Here is a 27,581-nt window from a genome sequence, read left to right as displayed (position 1 = left end):
GTCGTTCTTTCCTGGCAGTAATCATGAAAGAAAGATGATAAAGTGTTTTAAAATCTGGAATCTGTTTGTGTGACGTGCAGGTTTTCTCATACACGGCCAATAAGGAGATCAGGACAGACGACTTGTGTCTAGACGTGTCCAAGCTAAACGGACCCGTCATGATGCTCAAGTGTCATCACCTCAAAGGCAACCAGCTCTGGGAGTACGACTCTGTGGTGAGTGGAAGAAATTATGAAAATGTACATGTCAGGGTGTAATTGAGGACATAATAAATGCACAGATTTACTGGTACATTAAATGTACACACATTAACATACACAGACAGTTATCATGCAGGTCTTGAAAGGTATTAAAGGTAATTTACACCAGAAAAGTCTCGAAGCTTTTATGTCCCAGAGATTCATCATTTTTGTTTTTTGAAGCAGACAAAATGCAAACCGATTTTCGACTCTATTTTATGTCCCCACACATCCAAAAGTTGAGTGTTTCCTGTTGCAAAAAGACACTGATCAGTACAGTTTACAGTAAACAAGGTGCTCTTGCAATAAACACAGCTCAGAAAATACATCCCATAATATAAAGTGATGAGAAAAATTGGTAAAAACCACAAATGAGGTGCCGATTATGCACCAAACTTTCTAACTAAGTAAACTACGTTTAGATGTGTAAACGGCAGCGTTTGCATTGCAAATGTAGTTTAATTTAGTTTCTTTACAGTTTGTTTCCAAATGAATAAAAAGATAATCATTAATTCTCAGATCTTTTTAAAAACTGAAAAGAATAAACCCAGTGTATTCCCAATACACACAGTATGAAAACACATATTTAAGACGAGCTGTCATTTCAGTAAGTGGGATATTGTTTTCAGTTTTAGGGTGATATATATCCTTGTTGAGACATTATCCAACTCAACCACAGCATGCCTCACACAGACAGCTAAGCCAAAACTAAACTGAATCTTAAAATTAAAGTCTGAAACAAACATGGGATTTTGAATTATATAATCTACAGATATATGAACAGGTATTTACATGCCATGGTGAATTCAAATCAACCAATCAGAAGCCTGATTTGCACCCCCTCACACACACTCTCTCTGTGTTCCCCCCCACTGTGCAGAAGCTGACCCTGATCCACGTCAACAGTAACCAGTGTCTGGACAAGGCCAGCGAGGAGGACAGCCAGGTGCCCAGCGTCAAAGACTGCTCGCACATACGCTCCCAACAGTGGCTACTCCGCAACGTCACACTTCCAGAGGTCTTCTGACCACGCTCGGCACACTCGCAAACACACACACTCACACATACGGCGGCCCAGAGTAAGCAATCAGGGGAACAGACGTGTTTATTAAAATTGGGCACAAGGAAAGGAAAGACTTCCCACGAGGGGATTCGGGAAGAGAGGAGGACGGATTGGACGGTACTACCTCTGCCAGAGATCAGAGGGAGGAGTGTGTTTGACCCTCCTCAGTGCGAGAAGAGAGGAAAGACTCCTTCTAGGAGACGATGGCTGTTGTTTTATGTTCGTTTGTTGTTTTTTTAAAAAGAGATTTTTAACCGCAGAGAGTGACTGGCTCGCTGGGCGTGATTATGAGACTGGCCAGTGGAGTCGAGGTTTGCACTCACAGCTTCCCTGGACAAAGCAGTCCACCCCTCAACTCATCACTTAACGTTTACTGACTGCCTCTTATGAGAGAGTGTGTGTGTGAATGGGTGTGTGTACTCTGAGATGAATGTATGCTTTGAGAAGGGGGCTGAATTCCTTGTTGATTTCTTTTTTTTTATTTAATTTTGTAATGGATTTTAAAAATGAACTCCTATGAAGAAGGGTGCATGTGGAAGTGTGTGTGTGTTAGACTGTCGTGTGTGTGTGTGTCAGAGCCCCTCCTACCGTCTTGCAGCAGTGTATGTCTCCCTCTGGTGTTACTCCTCGGCATCTCATTCTACAGACTGAAGCCTCCTCGCTAAAGGAATTTCCACGGGACTGCACACAAAAAAAGCGAGAGGACCGAACACGTGGACCCGACGTCTGCCATCCGCAGAAATCTAGAGATAGAGAAATATGATGTTTGTGATATCTTGAGATTTCTATGTCAAGTTTTTACATGGCTATGTCCGTTTCTACAGTACTGTGAGAGTGCCACAGAGCAGTAACCCTAGTCTGTCTGTCTGTCGTCTTTAAAGATGTTTAACATAGAGCTTACACACACACACACACACACACACACACACACACACACACACAGAGGACTGCATATGTAACTGATGTTCACTGCCTAATGTAGTGTTAAACTATAAGGAACTCTCCCGCAAGGCACTACATAGTCACACACTCATCCTGTATACATATAGGAAAAAAAGGCTGCACTAGCCTGATACTTTAATCCATTTTGTCATATCTTCTTCTCAATGACCTCTTAAAAAATACCCTCCAAGGGCTTCTTTCCTCCAGTGGAGTGTGTGGATGGATGCGTCGGTGTGAGCGTGTGTCTTCAGTACTAATCCCCAGTCCATCAGCGATCTGTTTACTAGGACAAACAGGCTCTCAGATTCCTCGCTGTTGGACAAAACAGAGCCCGTAGCGTAGACTGACGTCAGATCAGCGTATCCCTGCGTCCATTGTACAAAAGAGCAAAAGCTGCTTTTATTTTCTAAACGGAGCCGAGTCTCTGCACTGTCCTGAGGACATATCTACAGTAGGAAAGAAAAGCCTGGAAAGCGGTTGTTAGAATATCAAAGAGACGCCGCTGAGGTGTGTTATGAGACTTAATCAGGGACAGAATAATAATTGTAGAGAGCTGAAGGGAGGGAAGAGTTGAATTGTGGACTACAAAAGAGCGCAGCAGCAGCAGCAGCAGACATATCTTAATCCATTACTACATATCTCACTGTGCAAGCTCACCTGCAGTATTTCACTATTCATATCTCAATGAGTCAGACAGCTGAACGGTTACATCAGTGTGTCATTGTCATTTCAACCACCATGCTTTTCTTTATTCTTTTTTTTTGTATCACTCCTGCGAGTCAGAGCAGGAGAGGAGATCTCATAAAGGGTTTAACCATTTGGGCTTCCTCCAGTGGAGGAGGGATTTACACATAGGACACTGGTTCTTCTTTGTTGTGGACACGATAGTGAGAGGAGGCCGTTGACTGGTTTCATGTCTGAGCGAGTGACTGCGTGGGGAAGAAGTGAAAGTTTTTTTGATTGTGAGACAGAGGGAGTGTAACGATTGTTCCGATTTTTTTGGGGGGGGGGGGGGGTTGAAGTAAACGGACATGTCCAGGCTTCCACACTGAGCTGATCCAAATGTAGAAAATAAACGGTGAAAAAGTTTACAGAACATTACGAGCAAATTGTTGATTTCTGCCTCTTTTTGTCTGTACATTGTAAATTGTGTATTGTTAACATCCATGTTTACTAGCTTGCATTTTTCTCCCTCTCTGCCTTTGTTGACGCATTGCTGCTTTTCTCGGTGCGTTACGACCACCGACTGTCTATCCGTGGAATAGTGTGAAACGGCTACCGAGAAGAATTCAGTTTTTAACAGAAAGAGGAAGAGTTGGGTTCAGTGACAACCACATGGTCAAGGGGTGGGACCACCGTTGCACGAGGCACCTATGGGTGTGAAGAGATCATCATCTCAAGTCTTGTGGGGAAATGGGACTCTTCTGTCTTTTTACGCCGCCGCGTTGGGCGACAGCTGTGGCTGAAGGCATTATGTTTTTGGGTTGTGTTGCCTGTACCATTCTCGTAAACGCAATATCTCAGGAACGCCTGGAGGGAATTTCTTCAAATTTGGCACAAACCTCCACCTGGATACAAGGATGAACTGATTGGATTTTGGTGATCAAGGTCACTGTGAACCTCACGTCCGTCCGATTCATGTGATATCTCGGGAACGTCGTGATCAAATTCTTCGGCACAGCCGTCCACTTGGACTCAAGGATGGACTTATTAGATGTTGGTGGTCAAAGATCAAGGTCACTGTGACCTCAAACACATTTTTGTCCATAACTCAAGAATCCATATGCTAATTTTACACAAATGTCTGACAGGATAAAATCATGAAGTGATGACATTTTCGACAGACATGGATATAAACTGCAACTTTGACTGGTTGGCGGAGGCTTATAATCACGAGATGGTAATTCTAGTTCAATAAACATGACAGTGCAGTGAAGGTAATAGAGTCGGGCAGCAGACTCACTGCATGTTTTGTGGAGAGTAGATTATTCAGACTCCTTGACTTGATCTGTTGAATTATTCATGTGTCAGGATTAGACCCACCAAGAGCCATCAGGAAGACATATTACAGTGTTTTGCATACTTTTGTTTCCTCACAGCATTTCCTTTGATATTGGGATATTTTCGTACAACTACAGTTTCTCATTACAGATCACAAATCATTCGAGTTTAAATTTGGTCTCCAGTAAGGCCAAAAAAGATACATCAGGCTCTCCAAGTTGAGGATGCAGATGTCAAAAAGTCAATCTGCAGAGTTCCTCTGCTTCCTCCCGATCCTCGATGAAGGCTAATCTGCTCTGTACATTTGAGAAGAGTCTTCTTCAAGGAGACACCTGACTCTGTTTCCTCTGTGCTAATGAAATGGGTGATTCTGCCGTTAAGGAGATTTAGAGCCGCCTGAGCTCAGGAAGATTCAGCTCTGGTTTAATGTGCTGCAGACTTCTGAAGAACTATGTGGAGTCTTTGATCTGAAGAAATGGATCAAAGCTGAATCAGACTGCGGCCCGGAGGAAAACTCCCAAGAAAAGACGGAATATTGAAGCATGTTCAGAGGAACAGAGGGAATTTTTAAACTTAGACGTGTGTCCATCTAATTTAGTCGTTTTATTTTATTGATCCCTGTTTGTGAAATCAGCTTTATATTTTAATATTAAGACGCTGCGCTAACTCATTTATTTAGACAGATTTTTGATTGAGTGCATATGTTGCATTTTTGGACAGATTTGTTTTCTCAAAGAAATTCATTTATAAATTGTAGATACTGTAATAACAGATTAAAATAATCAGCAGTTATTGCTCATTATATGAGTAGATTTTAGCTCATAATGTGTAGTAATAATATTGAGTATTAATGTAGTATTTTGTAAGAATAAGAAGAACAGCAGGAGTTTAAAGCCAACAAATAATTGATAACATAATTTGATTATGACTTGAAGGAGTTTATTGCTTTGACAGAACAAATTTAATTACTTTTTTATTTTTTTTGACAAGCTGTATTATAACTGTTTTTATGTTTTCGACATACTATACCATGACTTTTTTTCGACATATTATACTATGAGTTTTTAATTTTTCGATATACTATACTATGACTTATTTTTTTGACATTATGACTTTTTAATGTTTTCGACATACTATAGTATGATTTTTTTTCCACATTGTATACTATGACATGTTTTGTTTTTTACGACATACTATGACTTTTTTTCAACATACTTTGCTATGACTTTTTTTTCGATATGCTATACTATGACTTTTTTCGACATAATATAAATACTATGCCTTTTTTTCCGATGTACTATACTATGACTTTTTTTTACATAATTGCCTATCTTTCCGACGTACTATACTATGACTTTTTTTTGACATACTATACAATGACTTTTTTTCGACATACTATAAATGACTTTTTTCGTCGTTCTATATTATGATTTTTTTCACACTTTTTCAACATACTATACTATGACTTTTTTTCATGAAATCTTTCGACATATTATCCTATGACTTTGAATTTTTTCGTCATGCTATACTATGATGTTTTTCGACATTCCATATTATGACATTTTTGTCTTCAACATGCTATACTATGACTTTTTTTTAATGACATTTTTCGACATGCTATTCTATGACCTTTTTTCATGACATTTTTTGACATGACTTTTTTTCGACATACTATACCATGACTTTTTTTTCCTTTTTTCAACATACTATGACTTTTTTTTCGCATTCTATACTATGACTTTTTTTTCATAAAATTTGTTTGACATATTATACTATGACTCTTTGGTGAAATTTTTCAACATGACTTTTTTTCGACATACTATACAATGACTTTTTTTCGACATACTATACAATGACTTTTTTCGTCATGCTATACTATGACTTTTTTCAAACTTTTTCGACATACTATATTATGACATTTTTTTCTTCAACATGCTATACTATGACTTTATTTCAACATACTATGACATTTTTCAACATGTTATTGTATGACTTTTTTTTTACATATTATACTTTGCCTTTTTGTGACATAATTGCCTTTTTTTCGACATACTATACAATTACTTTTCTTTCGTCATGACTTTTTTCTCACTTTTTCGACATACTATACTAAGACCTTTTTTAATTTGTCAACATACTATAATCTGAGTTTTTTTTCGCAAAAACTATACTATGACTTTTTTTATTTTTTTGACACAATACTATGACTTTTTTTCAAAAAAAAGTTATTGTATAGTATGTCAAAAAAAAAGTTATTGTATAGTATGTTGAAATTGTTTAAAAAAAAGTCAGTATAGTATCTCGAAAAAGTCATAGTACTGTATAGTATGTAGAAAAAAAGTCATAGTATAGTATGTCAAAAAAATAGTCATCTGTGATCAAAACATTGTCTCCTGTTGCAGGATTACGTTTCACTTCATTCCACTTTTGCTTTAGCTGTAATGCAGCAAGGTTTTCTTTTGACCATCTTTTCCAGAATAAATCTGAAATGTACTGGGCCGGTTTCCATCTCCTTCTTTTTGCTTACTGGTCCTTTTTGATCAAACAGGCCTGGAGGAAAAATCAGTTTCCTTTCCAACGTGAGAAGATGATTTGGCATCAGAAGTTCCAGGTTGTTAGGATCCTCAGAGACTTTGGTAATGGGTCTGTCATTCAAGATTGCCTCAGATTCACATAAGACAGTAACCAAGGCTTCATCAGTTAAGGTTTGTTCATGTAAAACAGATATCAGTGCCTTTCTAACCAGCCTGATCATGCTTTTACAAGCACACCGTGATGTGAATCTGTTGATGTATTAAGACTCCACTTGTCATCATGTAGTAATAGTTTCTCAATTGTCCCATTGTTCAATTCTGCAATTGCTCTTTTTAGCTTTGTCTCCGCTCCCGTGAAGTTTGTACCATTATCTGAGCGGAATTGAGAGACACATGAATTGACGAGTGGCACCGATGCAAGAGTGTGTCCAGTGAATGTGCCACTTCTAAATGAACTGTTCTGCTTGCCATACACGTAAAGATTACTCCGCAACGTGTCACATAGGAAGGCCCTTGCTTTACCTCAATGGGCCCAAAGTAATCCACTCCTACATTAACGAATGGAGGCAAGTCTGGATTTTTGTCTTTGGGGAGATCAGCCATCTGTTGTACACACATTTTTCCTTTGTGACGTTTGCAAAAAGCACAACTTGAACTGCACTGGCGTGAGTCATCCAATCTCTTTCTCAAAACCTGGAGAGGATGTTATTTCTCCCGCCGTGCCTCATCTATTCATGAATGTGTTTGAGAATCAACATGGAGATGTGCTGATCTTTTGACAGGTTGATTGGGTGTTTGTTCTCTTCTGGCATTGTAGTCCTGGACAGCCATCCTCTAGAACAGGGTTGTTTGGAGTATATGGAGTATATACTTGTCCACTTTATTGATGTGAATGTGGAAAACTGTTGAATGGCTTATCACAATTTTTGCTCAAATGCCTAGTGTTGAAACACCCAAAGCAAGCTCCTTTTTCCTTTAAGAAGTTGATTTTTAAGTTGTTTTTGGCAAATTGTTGACTTTCATCCAGAGCGTTACCTTGTAAACAGAATAAACAACTGACGTTTTTCATGTCACTGTGCTTTCCTTTGTCTCCTTGTGTTGTAGTTTATTAATAGCACAGACATTTGAAGTTTTAATTTTGGTTTATACACATCCTTTTTAAAATGTATTTTTCTGTCTGTGGTTTGAATATCCTCAAAAATTGCAAAGCCTCTCTCAACACTCATGTGTAAACAGCTTTGTACAAGGTCCCGTGGTCGCCCTCTGGTGTCTCTTTCCAGATAATACATGCAGTCCTGTTTATTTGCATTTTTCTCTTCAACGCAGTGTTTAAAGGCTTGCGACTTTGAATTTTAAATGGTCACCTTCAAAAACAGGTATTTCTCTTGGTGGTAGTTGACTTGCAACATGGTCATGTTGGCCCCACATGGGTTATGCTGGGGGTACCTGGGTACCAAGTGGGTATGGGCCCAAAATGGGCATCTTATCTGGGGCCCACTTGGATCAACTAAGTTGGTCCCACATGGACAAATGGACATGTGGGCTACCCGTGTGGCTCCTAGTTGGCTCACTATTGGGAAATTAGTGCATGGGGCCAACATGGAAACTGTGGACAAACACACTTACAACCCATATTTCAGCCCATGGAGTCCCCATGTAGTTCCCACATAGAACTTAAACCTGGGGCGGAGATGGGTTTTGGTTTATGTTGCCCAGATTGGGCCCATATAACACCCAGTGTACTCCTGTATGAAAGGGCAATTGGCATGGGGCCATTATGGAACCCGCGGACAATCCCATATAGGGCCCATTTTTCAGCCCATTTACTACCACATGCGCCCCACATACAAATGTTTTTTTTTTTAACCTTTAAATAACCTTCAGACATTTTTTTAGACATACTATGACTTGTTTTACGACATAATATACTAGGACCTTTTTATGATTTGTTTTATGACATACTATACCACAGGTTGTCAAAGTTTGCATGACAGTCATCACAAGAGTGTCAATTTGGGGAGCAAGCATATGATTGAGGGCTGCACAGGAAAAGTGCACGTATAAAACCAAATATCCTCTCCATCTCACTTCCACAGCAAACTGCAGAGTTGTCCACCGAAATTGTTAACTTTAGCTAACAGCACTAGCTTTGATGAATATCCTGCGATACTCCCGACACATAGCCGAGTAGTGCATTATGTAAGCTATTGAAAGTGAACATATTGAAATGGACTTGGAGATTGTGTTTCTAGCTCTCGTGTATTACTGATATTACTCTTTGTAATGGACCATTGCATTCGGTTAGTCACTCAATTCATTCTTGTGCTTTGTTCCCACCCCGTCTATCTGAATTATGTTGCATTGATACAATGGTCCATGGAGATATCACAAACTAAGACTGACTGTTTAGTTGTGTGATTTTACAATCAATGTTTAATAAGTAGGGCTGTCAATCATTTAAAATATTGAATCACGATTAATCGCATGATTGTCCGTAGTTAATCATGATTAATCACAAATTAATCGCACATTTTTTATCTGCAATAGCAAGTGTAAGTGTAAGTGTTTCGCTGATGTAACTGGTTAGAAATCAAAGCGGCGATGAGGTGTTAAAATTAACTCCAGGATTCCTGCATCTACCCTCTACTAACCTACCAAATAATATATAAAGTAGTTAAAAAGAGTAACAATTAGCAATAAGGCACCCAACAAAGCTACTGCAGTTTAAATGTTTATTGTGCTAGTGTATATCCTGAAATAAAAACAAAACAAAAACAGCACCAGTACTAAGTGAGAACTACAGTAAATTACATGGAAACCGTGGCTAAACTAAACACTTGTTCCAATCCATAACACATCACAGCCCTCAGACAGCTACCACAGTAGCCATGTATGATCAATGTGTCGCGTTACATACACAATTCATCAGTACAGCTTGTTTATTAAAGGTTCAACTACTTCTTAGTTCAGGAAAGTGCTCTGACTGTAGTTTAAGTATGGACTGCGGGAGTTGATGAGGTGAGTAGAAAATACGCAGCCATTTGACATAACGGACTCGAGGTGTGTGAGGTCAAAACTATGATGGGGATAACATTCACCAAACTCTAAGGTGCTCACAGAAATACTCAGAATAACTTGATATCGACAAGTTTCACTGAGTGTAAACGTGCTTCAATACTGACCGATCAGCTAAGCGTGTTAAAAATGAAAAGCTTGGTTGTGTATGTGTATAAAAAAAGTGAAATAGTGGTAACAGCATGGGTCAGTAGAGTGAATTTCAGAGATCTAGTGTTGCAAAATCACAGCTGCTATCACTGAAACGTGAATGACACATTAAGTGTAACTAAAAAACAGTCAACAACTCTTTCTCTTGAGCCAGGCGTGAGGACTTCTATGACAAGTCTTCACTACAAACTCTACTTGAGCCTCCATGAGGAGAGAGGTAGGGAATACAGATACTGCACAACCACATGCTGTAGCTTAAAACACAGCCAGGGTGTGCAGGGTGGACATCAGGGGCTTTGTAGATAAAATATATCATCTAACGATTCACCACGAACCGCACGGTAATTTTAGGAATTACTAAACATTACAAAATCAATTTAGGCACTGGAGTTCTGAGAGACGGTGTGATTAGCATCGACATCTCCGTCATTCATAACCGTAATGCCCAATGTGATGTCATTGGTCCGTGTAAGGGATCAGGATGAACGTTCGCATCTGTAATTTTAGGGTCTTGAATGAGAGCGGCTGGTGCCATGCTGCTCACAGAAACAGCTCTGGTGAGCGGACGGCATCATGGGTGACCAGCCGTTACGCCGCAATCTCTTCTCGGTCGTTGCCGACGCCTGTAGAGCCGGGCGGCGTAGGGAGGTGCTTCAGGGAGCGGAGCGCTTCCCCCTGAGGAATCAGCCAATAGGAAGCCTGGTGACGTTCCACAGGGACACACCCTTTCGCTCTCACTCACTGTTCTTCTTCTTCAGGTTAGAGGGGGTGGATTCTGTGACGGTCCTGAGAGCGACAAGCAAACAATGGTATGGTTGCATTTTTTTTTACTGGAGATTTGATCAGCTGTTTGAATGCGTTTTTGGATTTTATCTTCACCTGAGGGGGTGGAGCGGCCAGTTGGACTGCACCGGTGTCGGCGCTGTAGAGCTGGGGCTCATCAGCATGGCGCTGTAGATGTTGGCTGCAACTACCAGGATGCAGAGGAGGATGGGCCCGATGATGGCGCCCTCCAGACCCAGATAGTACGCACCGCCTGCCACTGCCAGACCTGTCAGATACGGGTGACCACCCCTGAGACACGGAGACAAGAAAAACAGATCAACAAAGAAATTCCTAGAAAATATGCAAAATGATGTAATTACAAATGTATAGAAATGCACAGAGGAATTTTGTGTTAACATATTTGACCTCACATAAAAACATAATATAAATCATGATGTGTATTTTACATTACTCAAAAGCACATCAAACGTTTTTAGATTTCCATCACTGATAAAGTTGTGAACTATTTTTGATTTTACAATTCAATGTAGATCATTAATAAATAGCATTATGGTAGTTATCAATTCTTGGATTTTAGAGTGTGAATACACCATCACAGAGAGGTTTGAAATTGTGTCCCCGATAGCAGCTGCATATACAACGAATATATATATTTTTGATTTGAAAAATATAAATGCAACAGACCGATCTTTATCATGCATCTTAACACTATCCAAGCTGATTTGGCAAATTCTCTCTACAGTTAAAATCTAAGCTTGCTCGTCTTTTCTTTCGAGGAGGAAACACCAGTTCCTCCAGTCAATATATGAGCAGTCTGTTCTCAGGCAAGCACAGACAATACTGTCTGATCCATCCCATATTCTCCGAGCCGAGTATGAGCTTTTACCCTCTGGCAGGCGATATAGAGTACCCCGATGTAAATTGAACTGTTTTAAAAGCTCATTTGTGCCTACCTCGATAAAAATGTTAAACAGTGTTGCTTGAGGCTGCAGGGGTTGTGCAATAGCTTCATGGTATGATGAAGGGTTGTGCAATATGCTTGCTTGCTCTTATCACAGGTGGTGTAATATGTGTAATATGTATAATGTGTGGTTGTGCAGCATGTGAGTCAAAGACAAATTTCACTATAGGGACAATAAAGTATATTATATTATATTTTCACCGTACGCTGAAATGACGGAACCCAAGCCATAAATGCAAAGCATGCTTTTGAATAATGTAAATTATATGTGACTGGGATTAACTGTAACGAGAAAAACAATATGGTTCTCAAAAATAAAGCAGTTTTACAAAAATATTTGTCTGTAGTCTGTTTCCCCATAACTTTGTGCTTCCTCTTACCTGAAGCCTTATCGCTACTAGTCTTTTTTGTGACACCTAATCATAACCTAAACTTAACTTAAGTGCTGAACATGAATGTTGGTGCTACAGGAAACACTATTCAAAGGGGATACAGACGTGGACACATGGCCTGAGATGGAGCATTATCTGGCCCGCTGTCTGGTGTTGTTTTCATTGGGTCTCATCAAACAGCTGGTAGTTTCTGAAACTACAAATGGACTTCCTTAACAGAATGGTTTCCTTTCAAAGCCACATTTGGGTACCAACCAGGCGGCTGGTTTGTTGAAATGTCTTGGTCAAATGTGTACGGTCAAATGCTACAAGTGGAAGCTCAAATAACACGTACACAAGCTGGTGTCACACATACATACCCTGATATGTCAGAGTAGATAGCTGTATCTACAAAATATGTTGGGAGAAGATGGCAGACTAGCAGCAGCAGGGCCTTGACGCCTTCGCCCTGAGCCAACCACAGATCACACACTGCCGGCACCGCTGCCCAGTAGGTCCCCAGGAACGGCACCGCACCCAGGATGGCAGCCAGAGCTTCAGGCCAAGAGAGAGGGATTCAAAGAGTGAGAAAAAACACTGACTGTGGCTTGGCAGGTGCAGGTATAGTGACGGCACCATCTGCTGTGAACGCGCTGACTCACCAGAAGGGATGAAAACTATGTTGATGCCAAAGATGGTGTGAGTGAGCCAAGTGTAGAGGCCGTAGAAGCCAGCCATTTTCAGAGAGGCGTCAAACACTCCTCTTCAAAACAAATGCACACACACAACGTAAAAAATAATCTCCTTTAGATACATGTTTAGATTGTTTAAATAGTTAAATAGTTTTATGTGTGTGTGTGTGTGTGTGTGTGTGTGTGTGTGTGTGTGTGACTACCTGATGGCCTCTTCTACAGACTGGCCTATGATATTTGAGGAGGGTCCAGGCTGGGAGAGGGGGGTCAGGCTGAGCACCCATTTGACAGGTTTGTAGTATTCACCACTGGAGCTCAGCAGGTAGAAGAGAGTGGTCAGGAAAATCACCTGCGTAGAAATGGAAACAGCACAAATATGAGCAAGTTTGCTGAATTTAAACTAATTCAGATTATTTAACCTGTATTTACGCTAAAAAAAACACTTAAGTCGATTAATACATGTGGACCATCTACTTTACACACTAAAGCATGCACCACTAAGAATAATCATGCCCTTCACAGATGTATCAAGCTTCAAGATCGGTTGTCAACACTTCCATTAAGACCAGCCTGCAGAAGATTTTTTTAACTTCTAAATCTCCAATTGAGAATTAAGGGATACATAAAATGATTAACTGCACTATCTAGACCAAGACTATATATGTTGTTTTTTTTGGTTGTTTTTTTTAAAACAGATGCATTAAAATGTATGTGATGGCTACAATAAGACGTCCCCCACCAACCTTGTTTGCTGGAGGTTGGTGGACTGCACAAACACCCGGGACAACAATGGCAATAATATTGTTCCATCCCTGATAAAGTCTGATAGGTTGTATTTTTAAAAAATATATAACATAAGCTGAAATGTTAGTGCTTGTTACTCTTGTTCACTACAAAAGAATAAAAATGCTGCAAATGTGAACTTTAAAGGTGCAGTGTGTAGGATCTGGCGACATCTGGAGGTGAGGTTACAGATCGCAACCAACTTAAATTTCTCTGGTGTGCAAAGCGTGTAGGAGAACTAAGGTGGCCGATGCAAAAACGTGAAAACAAGAATGGCCCTTTCTAGCGTCAGTGTTTTGTTTGTCCGTTCTGGGCTACTGTAGAAACATGACGGCCGACTCCATGAAGAAGACCCAATCCCTATGTAGATATAAACGACTCATTCTAAGGTAACAAAAACACAACAATTCTTATTTTCAGATGATTATACACTAAAGAAAAAACTCTTATTAATATTATATTCCATTTCATAAATGTCACTAAACCAAACTCATGTCATTTTGTGTTGGATGGTTAATGTTTCATACCAGACTCAGGACAAAGTTGAGCAGAGCCGTGCCGCTGTGGAACAAGACGGTGAGGAGAGTGGTTGTGGTGGAGATGAGGAGGCCGACGTTTCTACTCATTACCACCCACAGAGACTCCAGGATCTATAAAAACAATAAGTAAACATGTCATCCACAGGAAAACTGTACACCCTTTTGAGACAAAGAGTTTTAAATAGATCAACTATTTATGACCTGCAGTTGTCGTGACGGGCCTGATACGAAGGACAAACAAATGATGCCCCTAGGCTTTAGTCAAACTTTATTCAATGAAGTGTGTTGCAAATGATGATGTGTTGACAGATCTATAAAAGCAAAATATATGCAAATCCTCATACAGAAGAGGGTGTTAAACACAGTCATACTTACAGACCACAGAGTCTCAATATTTTCCTGCAGAAAGGAGGCGATGTCCTTCCAGTCCAGGATGTCAGCAATCCAACTGTTCCCTCTCTGGACCATCATCTTATGACCGCGGTGGCGTCCAGGGTGGGTCATGTTCTGTAAAAAAAATGCATGGAATATTTTGTGTACGATATTTTTTAGATGACAAATCTGTCCCCAACACCAAGAAGTTAAATGGACTGACCTTCACAAACCAGGAGTGGTACAGTCTGTCCCAGAGCTCCAAAACCGGTTTCTCGATCACAGCTGTGTTGTTCACCTTGTCCCCTAACATCTTATGGAGCTGCACAAAAGAAGATTCAATGCATAACAAGTTACTTAAGATTCAGTTTTTGCTTCCATATTTTGAGTCAGAAAAATCAATGGAAGACAAATAATCAATTATTATTCTTACTTTTTGTGTTATCCATTCTCTACCGTGTTGATAGACATTAGTAGCAGCCGAATTCAGAGCCTTCTGCACCACACGAGCCTCTGGAAGCCAGCTGGAGGAGGATAATGGAAGAAGAAGATGATGAGAAATGATACACTCCAAACACAAAAAGAGAAAGTTACAAATAAAAAGGGAGTAAATTGTCATACTTGGCCCATTCTGGATGGTTAGACACAGTCTCGTTGATGAGGTTACTGGTTACGTCGATGATGTGAACACTTTCGTGGTGAACCTAGAAAGATAAGTTACTTTGTTATCCGAGACAATGTCAGTGCCTCTGAAATGCGGTGAAGTAATTAAAAAAGGACCAAAAACAGTAGTACCATAGCGGTGAGCAGCAGAGCCATGAGCAGGGTCCCTGTGACCAGGAGGAAGATTATGAAGATACTGATGATTTTATCCAGAGATCGCTCCAACCACACGACCATCTGTGCACATAGAGAGGACACAGACAGGAAGAAATAGAAGAAAGGGGGGAAACAGGGAGGTGACAGAGAGTAGACACGAAGTCAGTACAATTCTGAAGACGATGAAAACATTACAGTGATCAGACACATGGAGAAACCTGTGTCCTTGCTGTAGAAGAAGACACTTTGGATCTAAAAGATGCCCCCTTGGGCCCTGAGGAAAGCAAGATAGTCGACTGAGTGAGCCAGGGTACCTCTACACATGCATGCACACCTCTTTGCACTTTAACACGGAAACATGCAAGTGAAAACTCAGGCCGTGTGTTCTTTTGAATGCATGAATTTTCTGTCAGTATCTTTTATTGTAAAACTGTTGCAAGCCCGTCCATCAGTCTTTCAAAGTTCATTCGTTTAAAAGGTGGTAAAATTCTTAACTCAGGTTTCTCAATGCTCCAAAACTGCATCAACAGCTTCAGTCTCTAATTTGTATGTGTGTGTTAATGCCACACAAGCCATGTGTTAAAATCACGTTACTGGAGTCAATGGCAGGTTACTGTTAGTGGACACATCTCTCCCATGTGTCCTAATGGTTTGTCATTATATTGATGGTGAAATGATATGGCATTAAAGGTCCCATTGCATTTCAGCGACATGATGCGATACAGTCCAGAATAAACAGTTTATTAGTCTAGGTGAATGTTGAATGTTTTTCTGACCATCTATAAAGAATGTAGCCTTACTTTACTTTACAGAAGATACTTGGCAGGCTGACTGATGTGGACTAAATCCAGTACAGCAAAACACTGGTAAACAAAAAATGGAAACACCACATCAGCAAGGACTTACACCAATCAGCCATAACATTAGGACAGTATGGGCACCCTGACCGGTCTGCGGCTACGCAGCCCCATACGCAACAAACTGCGATGCACTGTGTGTTCTGACACCTTTCTATCGGAACCAGTATTAACTTTTTCAGCAATTTGAGCTACAGTAGCTCTTCTATTGGATCGGACAACACAGGCCAGCCTTTGCTCCCCATGTGAATCAATGAGCCTTGGGTCTGACCCTGTCGTCGGTTCACTGGTTTTCCTTCCTTGGACCACTTTTGGTAGGTCCTGACCACTGCAGACCGGGAACATCCCACAAGAGCTGCAGTTTTGGAGATGCTGACCCAGTCGTCTAGCCATCACAGTTTGGCCCAAGTCGCTCACATCCTTACACTTGCCCATTTTTCTGCTTCCAACACAAAGTACAAAGTTCAAAATGTTCACTTGCTGTCTAATATACCTCACCAACTGCCAGGTTCCATTGTAACGAGATAATCAATGTTATTCACTTCACCTGTCAGTGGTCTTAATGTTACGGCTGATCGGTGTAATCTTGATTTTAAGATAGCTAAATCAGGCAAGTAAACAGGCAAGTTAGTAAATATGTTGAGATCCAATTAGCAAAAAATCACCAGCACTTAAAGCTAGGGTCAGTAATCTAGCAAGAGCGCGCCAGATTTTTAAAAATATCCAACAGAAAAACCCAGCTCAGTGTTGCCAACTCTTTTCCAATGAAAGTAGCTAACCCTAGTCCCTTAATCTAGCGAGAAAGTCGTCAAGTCGGGAACACTGACAGCCCGTCACATCAGGCCTTCCTCCAAAGCCACACCCTCATAATCATCATTATGAACGTTAACATATTATAATGTGCTTAAACAACAAACACAGCTATTATTAGTTACCAGTAATGAAATTTCAAAAAGGCCTCACAGTCAGTGCAGTAGTGACAAACACCACACACAACAACATTACAAATTATCTATTCCCAAATCTCAACATTGCACCTCTGTGACATCGTCTCAACAAAAACAGGGATTTCTATGCTTCACAAATTGGCATTTGTGTTTCCAAAGCCAATGTACAAGAACAAACATCCAACAGTGTCGGGGCACAACCCGTAGACAAAAAAAGGTTTGTTAGCTTTGATGAGTCACATTTCACCATTTTTCCTGCACCTAGACCAGATTATGCTTTAACTAAGTAACCCAGTGGTTAACTGGCTCCTTCTGTAACAGCATATATCTTATAAAAGTCAACAGGCCTCATACCTAAAAGAGTTGCATTGCTGTAACAGTTATGTTATGGTTTCAGGGCTTCTTATGTCACCATTCAATATGGGTTTCATGACCATAACCATGCCAGGATTCAAGATCTAAACTAAATTGAACCTTTAAAGAATAAAGCTGGCATTTTTCTATACTCTGCTATTGTCAACAAATCTCATGAAAAGACCAAAACCAACAACATGTTAGTCCATCTCTCAATACTTACTTTGGATACACAGGCAACACTTGTTAGTCAGGTACATTTATTGTTGGTTTGGGATTGTTCTTAATAAGAAAAATAAAGAATATTGCCAGCCTTATTGTTTAAGAAAAGTCGATTTCTAAAACACATCCTTTGTCCCTAAAAGCCGGAGTGTCTAATATGCTACTACATACAGTTCAGGCCTCATATAATAGCACCACAAAGAAAGGTAAAGCTCTTCTAAAAAGGTAACAGTTTGCCTAAGTTGGCTTTTATTTAATGCTTCAGGTGTTTCCATTGTTTTGTCCATCCCCAGCCCCACTTCCACCCATAAACGCTCCTGAAGCGTAAACACATCTCTCCAAGTGTTTCTCCTACATCTCTATAAAGAAACGTAGTTAACATCAGACTCATCGGCCAACATTCAGAGACACTGCCCTCTCCTCCCACTCAGCTCTGCTCTGTCTACGTCAGCCACCTCTCCATGCAGCTCATACACTCCCAAGCCAAACCTGCCAGTTAGACCAAAGCGGGGAAGGTACGGACGAGGCCGAGGGACCAAAGAGTCCCGCCTCCCCGACCGTAGCTTCCTGTAAAAATAAAAGCAGGAAAGCAGCGAGAGGACAGACATGTAGACAGGATGAGAGGGTGATGACAGTGGATGGGTAAAGCGCCAGTCCAAGCGTGTGCTCACGCCTAACACACACACCCACACATATATACAGGTGATTTTCTTTATCCTTCTTCTCTCGCTTTCTCACGCACACTCTTTCTGTCAGTCTCTCAGCACTCTGCTCCCCCAAATCATTACCTGCTTGTTAAGCCAATGCCAGAGCTTGGGGAGGAGACAAAGAGACATTGGGAAGATTATTACTGGAAAGACCTGTGCAGCAGTCATCACATGTCATGTACCCGTGCGACAAGAAGACAACGTCTTTAGGTACAGGCAGTGAGGGAAGTGCAGCGTGGCAGGCAGGATATAAGTACAGAGTGTGGACCAGCTATACAGTGGGATGCAAATCAGTGTGATTATAAACACAAGACATATCTACATCCCATAAACATCAGGAGAAAGACATCTTTCAATGTGAAAGGTGTCAGTTGTTGCCCTATAAATTTGTTATTGCCTACTTATACATCCAGCAGATATGGATCATTTATTTGGAGTCTTTTGGAAATATGTGCTTCATTATGTTGACCAGCTAGTTGCTATCTTTGTCTGCCTGCCGTTTGGTGCTGAGCAGGAAGTGTACAGTTGCTTTATCAGAGCTTTTTTGCTGAAAACAGCTGCCTGCTTCACCTCGAAACAACGCTACGTGAGCAGCGATAGTGAATCAAAACAGTAAAGCTTCAAGCCAGACCAAAACAATGAGCTGAAATATAAAAATATATATATATAAAGTGCCATAGAACTGAGGGGACTGCAGAGTCAGGTGAAACACCTTTCCTTTAGTAACTCATAACTAAAATTAAACTCTCATAACTAGAATTACTGCCTTGCGGTTATATGCCTCTGCCAACCAGTCAAGTTGTCAAGTTTGTCTGTCCAAAATGTCCTCATTTTATCCTATTAGACATTTGTGTGAAATGGTCATGATTAGCATATGACTTCTTGAGTTATGGCCAAAATGTGTTTTATGAGGCCAAATTCTTTTCGTTAGTCTAAGTGGACATTTGTGCCACATGTGAAGCATTTCCCTCCAGGCGTTTCTGAGATATCACAAGAATAGGACAGACGTGATGTCACAGTGATTGTTGACCACCAAAGTGTCATCAGTTCATCCTGGAGTCCAGGTGGACGTTTGTGCCAAAATTTGAAGAAATTTGATCAAGGTGTTTTCGAGATATCATGAGAATGTGACGTCACGTCGTCCCAGTGACCTTTGACCTTTGACCACCAAAGTCTAATCAGTTCATCCTTGAGTCCAAGTGGACGTTTGTCTCAAATTTGAAGAAATTCCCTCCAGGCGTTCCTGAGATATTGCGTTCACGAGAATGGGCAGGACATATTGATTAGTGCAGCGTCATTGTTTGCTTTGATTTAAGACTAAATTGGAATCTGAAAAATAAGCACAAAAGTATAAAACCCAGTTGGTTTTGATCCTAACATGCATTTAAACTGTCCAAAATCTGAATTAATACACGATTATAGTTTTTTGTTTGTTTGTTTTTGAAGGAAGAGATTATATATACACACAAGATGTCCTTCTGCACTCATGTACTGAAGTCCTGAGGGATAGGTGCATGAGAAAAGGCACCATCAGGGCAAAAGATAAAGAAAGGATCCCACACAATGACCGAAACTGATCTCAAAACTTAGTCCTAGTTGGAAACTTCAGACAATGTGGGGGATCCCTTCTCAGTATTCAATTCAATACCCCTACTAACACAGAATTTTCTTTTCTGCTGAACTATTTCAATACTTACAGAACATTTTATCCTCTAATATATGAACTGCAGATACCTGGCAGGCCTGACCTTCAACATTTATTGGACAAACGGTCCTTGATAGCCACTGAGGGCCTCTAATGTGGACAGTGATGAATATACTCTATGAACACTAAAAAGACGTACCGGGGGAACAGGAAACGTGTGTGTGTGCCTGGATGAGGATGTGTGAAACCAAAGAAAGAGGAAATGAGGACAGCGCCTGCACCAGCGGCACCTAGAAATCGGTCAGAGACGTTACCTTGGTGTCGACACGCAGCAGGAACAGAGCCAGGCCTTTGATTGGTCCAGGCAGCAGGGCCCCCTCTCGCTCACGTCCGAGCTTCTCCAGCACCGCCCACCACGAGACGAGAGTCCGCTCTGCAAAGCCCTTCAGGCCAAAGTGGACCACCAGCTTCTTCAGCACCCACACTAGAGTATCAATGCAACATTAGTCCGAGTTCAGTAGATCAGAGGAGACGCATGTGTGTGTGTGTGTGTGTGCATGTGTGTGTTACCAGCCACAGGGATAGGCAGCAGTTGTAGGATCCAGAGGTTGAGCCAGACCTGAACCAGTACAATGGCCCAGACCAGTAGAATAAAGTAGATATCACTGGCTCTGTGGGAGCTTTTCTCTCTCATGAAGAGGCCGGTCGGTAACGAACGAGAGCCCCGAGGTAGCCCCGGCGTGGAGGGAAGGGGGCCCACAGACTGAACACCATCTTGGGGGAGATAAGAGAGAGGGTGCAGAGGAAGCAGATAAGAGAAAGAGAAAGAAACAACAACGATGAGGAAGGACGTTGGTTTGTTGTACGAGTGCAAACCACCATGGCAAAATGGTGTGAGGAGTGTCTTGAGTTGCAGTTTCACTAATGGCTGCTAGCAGATGGTCAGAAAAATGTTGACTGTATAGAATAACAATTCAACTTCTCTGTTAAAATACAAAGTAATTCTCAGATTAATGTCTATTAAATAGATATAAACACTTATAAAACAGTATGCTTTAGGACCTGTTTGCTTGATTAACCATGGTGGTTGTTGACTGCCTAATGGTACATGTCCACATTCTTCCCATTCATTGTCTATGTAAGCATCCGTGCAATGCATTCTGGTAGTGTAGCGGTGCGATTCGTGAGACGGGGCATCATATTGGCTGCTCCTCATTTGCATAACGTTGAGGTGTAGGCTACTTTATGCAAATCAGGGGCAACCGGCACGACTAGAAACTTTTAAACTAACCGTTGTCAACTGCAAGGCTTATTTCTCACATGTAATGTTTTCAGAAACACATTTCAGTGAACTGTTTTCATAATTTAAGACAAGAAAGTTTCCAAACGAGCCGCCACGTTGGTTCCGGTTTGAAAACTGTGAGCAGCAGCCCACGAAGGGAAAGCTAATCGTACCATTGCCCTTCCCCTCTTTGCCTCGATCTAGATATTCTCACTCCAGTAAGCAAACAAAGTCTACATACTACAGCACACACATTATATCTATAACAAACTGCCTCTGTAATATACAGTTATGAGCGAGTTCTCTCACCTCTACAGTCTTCACTGTGCTCAGTTTTCACCTGAATGTTGCTACAGGAAATTGCCATGTAAATAGTGTTAGCAGCGAATGACAACACCTGCCCCGACAGCTCTCCTGGGAGATAAAGAGAAACAGAAAATAACAGTCACTCATAACAGTAGAGCATAAAGCAACACATTTCTCTGTGTGTTTTTGTGTTTCCCCGCATGGTCTAATAGTAGATAGATAGATATTGTATAACTTAATCTAAGTGCTGGTTGAGCTTAAGGGACAGAAAGACAAATTATAATAAAGGAGGAGTACTTTTCTGCTGTGAACTACGTATTCTTTCCTAAGGCAATTCACCAATGTTAATTATAAGCTTACAAATCAACATGTTATATCTATATTGTTTAATTCATACAAAAAAACATTTATTGGTTTTACACCATATTAATGAATGCCCAGTTGCCAGGGAGCAGAGGCTTCCTCCTGTGGTAAATGTGAATGTGTGTGTGAGTGTGTGTGTGTGTGTCCATAAATCATCACCTCTGCCAGGGACAGGTGGTTTCTCTTGGGAGCCCACGATGATGAGTATAACCACAACCACAAATATGGGCACCCTCCAGGAGCCAGTCAGAGACACTAAAAACAGATGTAGAAATCAGGCTGGTAACTATGTATTTTCTCGCTATTGTGGAGACATATGTTGCTCTTAAACTGCATGATATTTTGTTACATTATTGGTTCATTTATGGCAAAAACGGTGACGTCTGGTGCACTACTGTGTCAGCTGAAACATATGTCTCTATATTATAAAAATATACAAGTATCAAATAATCACAGAGATAAAAATTGATCATTTTGGCCAATCGTATGGTAAAAATTTTTTTTAAACAGAGATCATTTTCTTGCCCACAGTCATGTGAAAACCCTCCTTGCTATCCTCTTGAGCAGAACTTCTTAATAGCTCGCAGTCACTTTTAACATTTCATGCTTGAAGGTCAACACCTTTTTCCGGCACGCATTAAGAGCGCTAAAAATACTGGAGACTTCATCATCTTACTATGTAACTCTGCACGCGCTCTGTCTAATGGATACTAGAAAACAACTTCACTCCCTCGCATTTGGAAGACACAGTGGTTTTACCTCGTTTTCTAAAGCCTCCTTCTAGCTACCTGCTATACCTGCCAAGTAGGCAAAATGTTAAGAATTCTTCCCAGCGGCAAAGAGCGTGTTTGAATAACAGTATGGTATGACAACCAACGTGTCTGAGCAGACTCTCACCGATGTAGAAGAGCAGGACGGCCCAGGCAGGAAGAGCCAGAGCCTTCAGGTAGTGCTCAGTGTGAGGACTCCACTTGAAACAAACCGCCAACAAGTAGCCAAACACCACAGTGCACACCTGAGAGGAAACAAAAGAGCCAGAGTGGCAAAATAATAGAAAAAAAAGAGGGGATGTTATGGGGCACAATCAGATAAAGGTAAATGTTGTAACTTCTGCTCAGTCGATGCTTTTTCCACACAGTATTGTTTCAATTTGGTCGGTGTTTATGATTTATAGTAAGAAAGAAGAGCTCAGCAATAATTCAATATTATTGCTCATCAATTTTCAGCGGTGATGTTTCGTGACGATCATTTTGTTTTATCGTTTTAACAAAATGTAGGTGTCCGAATTTATGATCCCAGAATTTAATTAGAAACTAACGTTCCTATACCCGTACTACCACACTATTTAGTATGCCAGAAAAAGATTTAGTATGTCCCAATACATAGTATGTCAAATTCAGTATGTCAAAAATACCTACTACGTCTGGTCGTATTTTGCAGTATGCAAGCCAGCAGGCTTTTCTGGCTATTCTGACCCACAATCCTCTGAGCAGCAGATTTATGAGCAAGAGGGTCAAAGTTCAATGTCATGACGAAGTAGTATTTCCCAAATGTATTCATATTGCATGCAACAGTACATACTTTGTAAGGGCAGCTGCAGTACGTACTAAAAGTAAAAAGAAAAAGTATGCGATTTGGAACGCAGCCGAAGACTGTGAGTTATTGAAGGTTTCATTTTACACATTTAAAGTGGAGGTAAAACAATGAATTGATTAGTCAACAGATAAATTAGTCAGACACTTTTTTTAAATAATCGATAAATCATTTAGGTAATTTTTTATAGCAACAAAGCGAAACATTCCCTGTTCCTGCTCTTCAAATGTGAGTTTTCTTTGTTTTATGTTATTGAAAATTGAATATCTTGCAAATTGTAAATTTAACTGCTTGCTTTGTCCAAGGCTTTGGAAAAACTGTTAGGGCTGTCCCCTCTTAGTCGATTAGTCGACTAATCGGTCGTTTTGGTCTTAGTCAACTAAGATATCATGCTGAATGACTTATTTCCTAGAAACTTATGAGCACATCTCTGGTAAACACAAGATTTAAAATGGTGCTTTTGTGTGATTCTTTGTGGAGAAACTCAGTTTTACAGATCTGTCCATTAAATCAACTAATCAATTAGTCGAAAAAATCATATGAGTGTTAGTCGACTAAGAATTTCTTTGGTCGAGGACAGCCCTAAAAACTGTGATGGCCATTTTTCACTATTTTATAGACCAAACAATTTATCGATTAATCAAGAAAATAATCTGCATATTAATCAATAATGAAAATAATTGCTAGTTGCAGCCCTAATTTAAAGGATGTTGTCTAGTATAATGCATAACAATAGAGCACAGCCCATTGTACTGAACATCAATTTCAATTTTTTATACATTTTCCATATTCTGATATATGTCAATATCAGAAGAATGTTTTTATAATATCACGATATTGATTCCAACCATACCGGCCAGTGAGTGCTATGAAGATTGATGGAGAGATTGATTGTCAACAAGTTGTCATCAGTCACATAGCTCAACAATAAATATCACTATATCTAGATATAAAAAGAGTGTCTGCTACTATCTCAATATTCTCTTGATATTTTTCCTAAACTGTTGCACGTTTCAAAAACTTTTAAATACCTTGACGTGAAACTGAACTGAACTTTCTGGAGTTCCCATACGTCTGTTAACAAACAGACAATCTGCAGCTGTTTGGTGGGAAAACCCTGAAACTCGATGCAAATCAGCTGATCACTGGTTCCACTCGTCACAAAGACATCTCTCGATGTAATTTAATAGAGCGTCCTCTGTCCTATTTTGGGACAAGGGCCCTGTGTCAGTCCACCTCTGCATTTAGAGAAAGAACAGGCTGTCTGAGGTGGAACATTTAATCCAATTTGTATCTAGTCAAAGCGTGGCTGGGCTCAGGCCCCTGCAGCTGTTTGGGAATAATAAGATACTGATCGATCAGACACTTAAACTGCAGGGAAACTGATTAGCTAAGATACAAATCTAGGCATATATTCCAAGAAAATGGGTTGATTCAAGGAAATGCAATTCAAACAATTTGCACCATCATTCTGCAATGCTTTCAATTCAGTATTATCGTTTATGAAATTATGTTGGGATATTGTGTTTTACAATGTAACCTGTACACATTAATGATTCTGAGCTCATTTTAATCAAACTTGGAAAATTAGTGTAAGTAGGTATGCAACTAACATTTTTTTTTATCAATTAAGCTACACCACATGTTATTTTGTCAATTAATCAATTAATCATATGGCTTATAAAATGTCAGATTATAGTGTAAAAATGCCACAATCCCAATTTCCAAAATAATTTACTATCATAGAAGACCCAGAAAACTGCTGACATCTGGAACCAGTGAATTTTGAGCATTGTCACTTTGAGCATTGTTTTAATTATGTCTTAGTGTTCTTTTGCACGTTGCAAAAGAACATTAAGACATAATTAAAACAGTTATAAAAACATTAAATATTAGAAAATAAAAACAAGCTACAAAAATAATGTTCTGAACACAATGAACACAATGTTCTTGAATGTTTATGTAAAGCACTTTGAATTGCCCTGTTGCTGAAATGTGCTATACAAATAAAGCTGCCTTGCCTTTTGCCTTGCCTTGATGAATTGCATCAATTTCAGAATAAAATATGTGATTTTGCATAAATGTTTCAGGCATATTGTTAGATAATCAACACTGGAAAACATAGTTATTAATATTGTGATATAGATTTGAACCCTATGACCCAGCTCTACTCTGAGCGGCATGCTGCAGCCACATGCTGCTGACCACGCCCACCCAACAGCACCCACACACTGGGTGACAACAGAGGACCTTGTCATCATTACAGGGGGGATGTACCAGTACCAGTTGTCTATTCATTCATTGTGGGGTGGATTTGTGGAATGGGTTAAGTGATGGGTTGAAGCGCAAATATAAATCAATTTAAAAAGCTATACAAAAAAAGATATTTCTGTGAGGTATATGGTTGAGGAAGAGTTGTGATAAGGGTTGCCTTAAGGGTTGGTTTATATCTACTTCTAACTCTTTTTAACTCGTTTTAACTTTAATGGATATGTGGGTTGTAAATAAACTTGGGATGCTGTTCATATATTTAATTTGGGATGTAAATAAATCTGGGATAGTTTATATATTGTATTATATTATTATTCTATGATATATGAGTTAATAGAGGAGAAAGGGGTACAGGGAATATATAAGTTTTACTTACTTTATTATGAAAATAATTGCTAGTTAGAGCCCTAATTCAAAGAGTTTTGTCTAGTATAATGCATAACACAGCCCATTGTACTGAACATCAACTTCAATTTGTTATACATTTTCCATATTCTGATATATATGTCAATATCAGAAGAATGTTTTTTATAATATCATGATATTACACCTGGTTCTTGGCTTCATTATTTTTTGAATTGCTGTATTTTCTGACACTGTTACTCTTGTTTTGTTTGTTATTGTTTTTTATGTTCTTAATAAAGTCATTAATTCATTCACTGACTCACCCACACGGTGTGGAAACAGTCCAGCGCAGCCCCGATGATCCCACAGACGTGTCCGAGGATCACCTGCATGCCGATGACGCTCCAGAACAGGTAGAGAAAGTAGACTAGCGGCGCTCCGGCTCCGATCACCAGCAGCACCGTGAGCCTCTCCAGCACCAGGCGGCCCATCGCCTCCACGCCGTAGTTCAAGCACCACACGGGGATCAGCAGCGTTCCCATGATGATGGGCGTCCCGGTCTCCTGCAGGCCGCTGAGCCAGGAGCGGCCGATCCGAGCCAGGGAGTACTTGAAGGGGTGCAGGAAGGTCCCGCAGAGCACCGCCCAGAGCAGCGGCCGGAGGAAGGCCTCCAGGATGAAGTAGACCAGCACCGTGGCTCCGCAGCAGATCGCCACGAAGATCATCGCCCCCGTGTTGTAGAAGGCCTGCTTGATGTTTTTATCAAACTTCAGAGAGGACGGAGTGGTGAGCAGCTGGCTCACCATGTCGACGGCCGGGTGGTGGACGCTGTCCGAGAAGAACACGGAGTGAGGCCGCCCGGCGAGAGGGCTGTCCGGGGGAGAGGCAGCGGCAGGCTCCGAAGCTGGAGCCGAGTCCTCCTCGTCTGCCATGTTCCCAGAGTCCGACTCGGTAGTTTACCCGAGAGACCCACCATGTGAGGGAGGAAAACATGTGACGTAACAGGAAATGGGCATTATGGGAAATGAAGTTTAAGAATAAAGTCTTCCTGTTTTATTTTTTATTTTCATTTCATATCATTCTTCAGTTTTTCTTTAATTTAATTTAATTTAATTGATTACCACTAGTTGTTAGCACTATTTCTTATTATTGTTATTGATTATTGATTATTATTATTATTATTATTATTATTATTATTATTATTATTATTGTAATTAGTATTACCTTTACTATTATTGTTAATTATTATTATTATTATTATTATTATTATTGTAATTATTATTGTAATAATTATTACCTTTATTATTATTATTATTATTATTATTATTATTAAACATTTTGATCTAGCCTAAATAAAAAAAA

General features: G+C 40.2%; 2 protein-coding genes across 6 annotated transcripts in view; one reads left to right on the top strand and one right to left on the bottom strand.

Annotated features, from left to right (window-relative positions):
* Positions 1–3,353, top strand: part of galnt1 (UDP-N-acetyl-alpha-D-galactosamine:polypeptide N-acetylgalactosaminyltransferase 1) — a 54,281-nt gene extending 50,928 nt beyond the window's left edge. For 3 of the 4 annotated variants that reach the window (XM_037784830.1, XM_037784831.1, XM_037784828.1), the window contains 2 exons: positions 81–215; positions 1,120–1,266. In XM_037784830.1, the coding sequence (XP_037640758.1) occupies positions 81–215; positions 1,120–1,266 (282 nt within the window). Of the gene's footprint in view, positions 1–80; positions 216–1,119 lie in introns of all 4 variants that reach the window. The other variant, XM_037784829.1, reaches the window with a different exon arrangement.
* A 6,144-nt stretch (positions 3,354–9,497) lies between these two features.
* On the bottom strand, positions 9,498–27,291 carry tmem245 (transmembrane protein 245). Of its 2 annotated transcripts, XM_037784638.1 has the most exons (18): positions 26,543–27,291; positions 22,908–23,025; positions 22,170–22,265; positions 21,651–21,755; positions 20,630–20,833; positions 20,374–20,543; positions 18,496–18,519; positions 15,304–15,408; positions 15,130–15,212; positions 14,942–15,032; positions 14,732–14,830; positions 14,512–14,643; positions 14,125–14,247; positions 13,018–13,163; positions 12,785–12,885; positions 12,503–12,677; positions 10,884–11,078; positions 9,498–10,790 (listed from the first exon to the last, which is right to left on the bottom strand). In XM_037784638.1, exons 1-18 carry the CDS (start codon positions 27,149–27,151, stop codon positions 10,739–10,741), a joined length of 2,628 nt encoding a protein of 875 aa, XP_037640566.1. In that variant the 5' UTR covers positions 27,152–27,291; the 3' UTR covers positions 9,498–10,738. The 2 variants fall into 2 exon arrangements, with proteins under 2 accessions (XP_037640566.1, XP_037640567.1); XM_037784639.1 differs by lacking the exon at positions 18,496–18,519 and having other exon boundaries at positions 26,543–27,286.
* Positions 27,292–27,581: the final 290 nt, after the last annotated feature.

This window comes from Sebastes umbrosus, chromosome 11 (assembly GCF_015220745.1).
Source record: "Sebastes umbrosus isolate fSebUmb1 chromosome 11, fSebUmb1.pri, whole genome shotgun sequence".
Lineage (NCBI taxonomy): Eukaryota > Metazoa > Chordata > Actinopteri > Perciformes > Sebastidae > Sebastes > Sebastes umbrosus.
The sequence above is the reverse complement of the archived record's forward strand: the minus strand, read 5'-3'. Positions and strand labels throughout refer to the sequence as shown.

Excerpts from the sequence above, each read along its gene's own strand:
- tmem245 (XM_037784638.1), bottom strand. The coding sequence starts at position 27,151 with ATGGCAGACGAGGAGGACTCGGCTCCAGCTTCGGAGCCTGCCGCTGCC. Across the intron at positions 12,886-13,017 it reads TCTGTAGAAGAGGCCATCAG|AGGAGTGTTTGACGCCTCTC; the intron begins GTAGTCACACAC and ends TTTGTTTTGAAG. Across the intron at positions 11,079-12,502 it reads ATCTACTCTGACATATCAGG|GGGTGGTCACCCGTATCTGA; the intron begins GTATGTATGTGT and ends TCCGTGTCTCAG.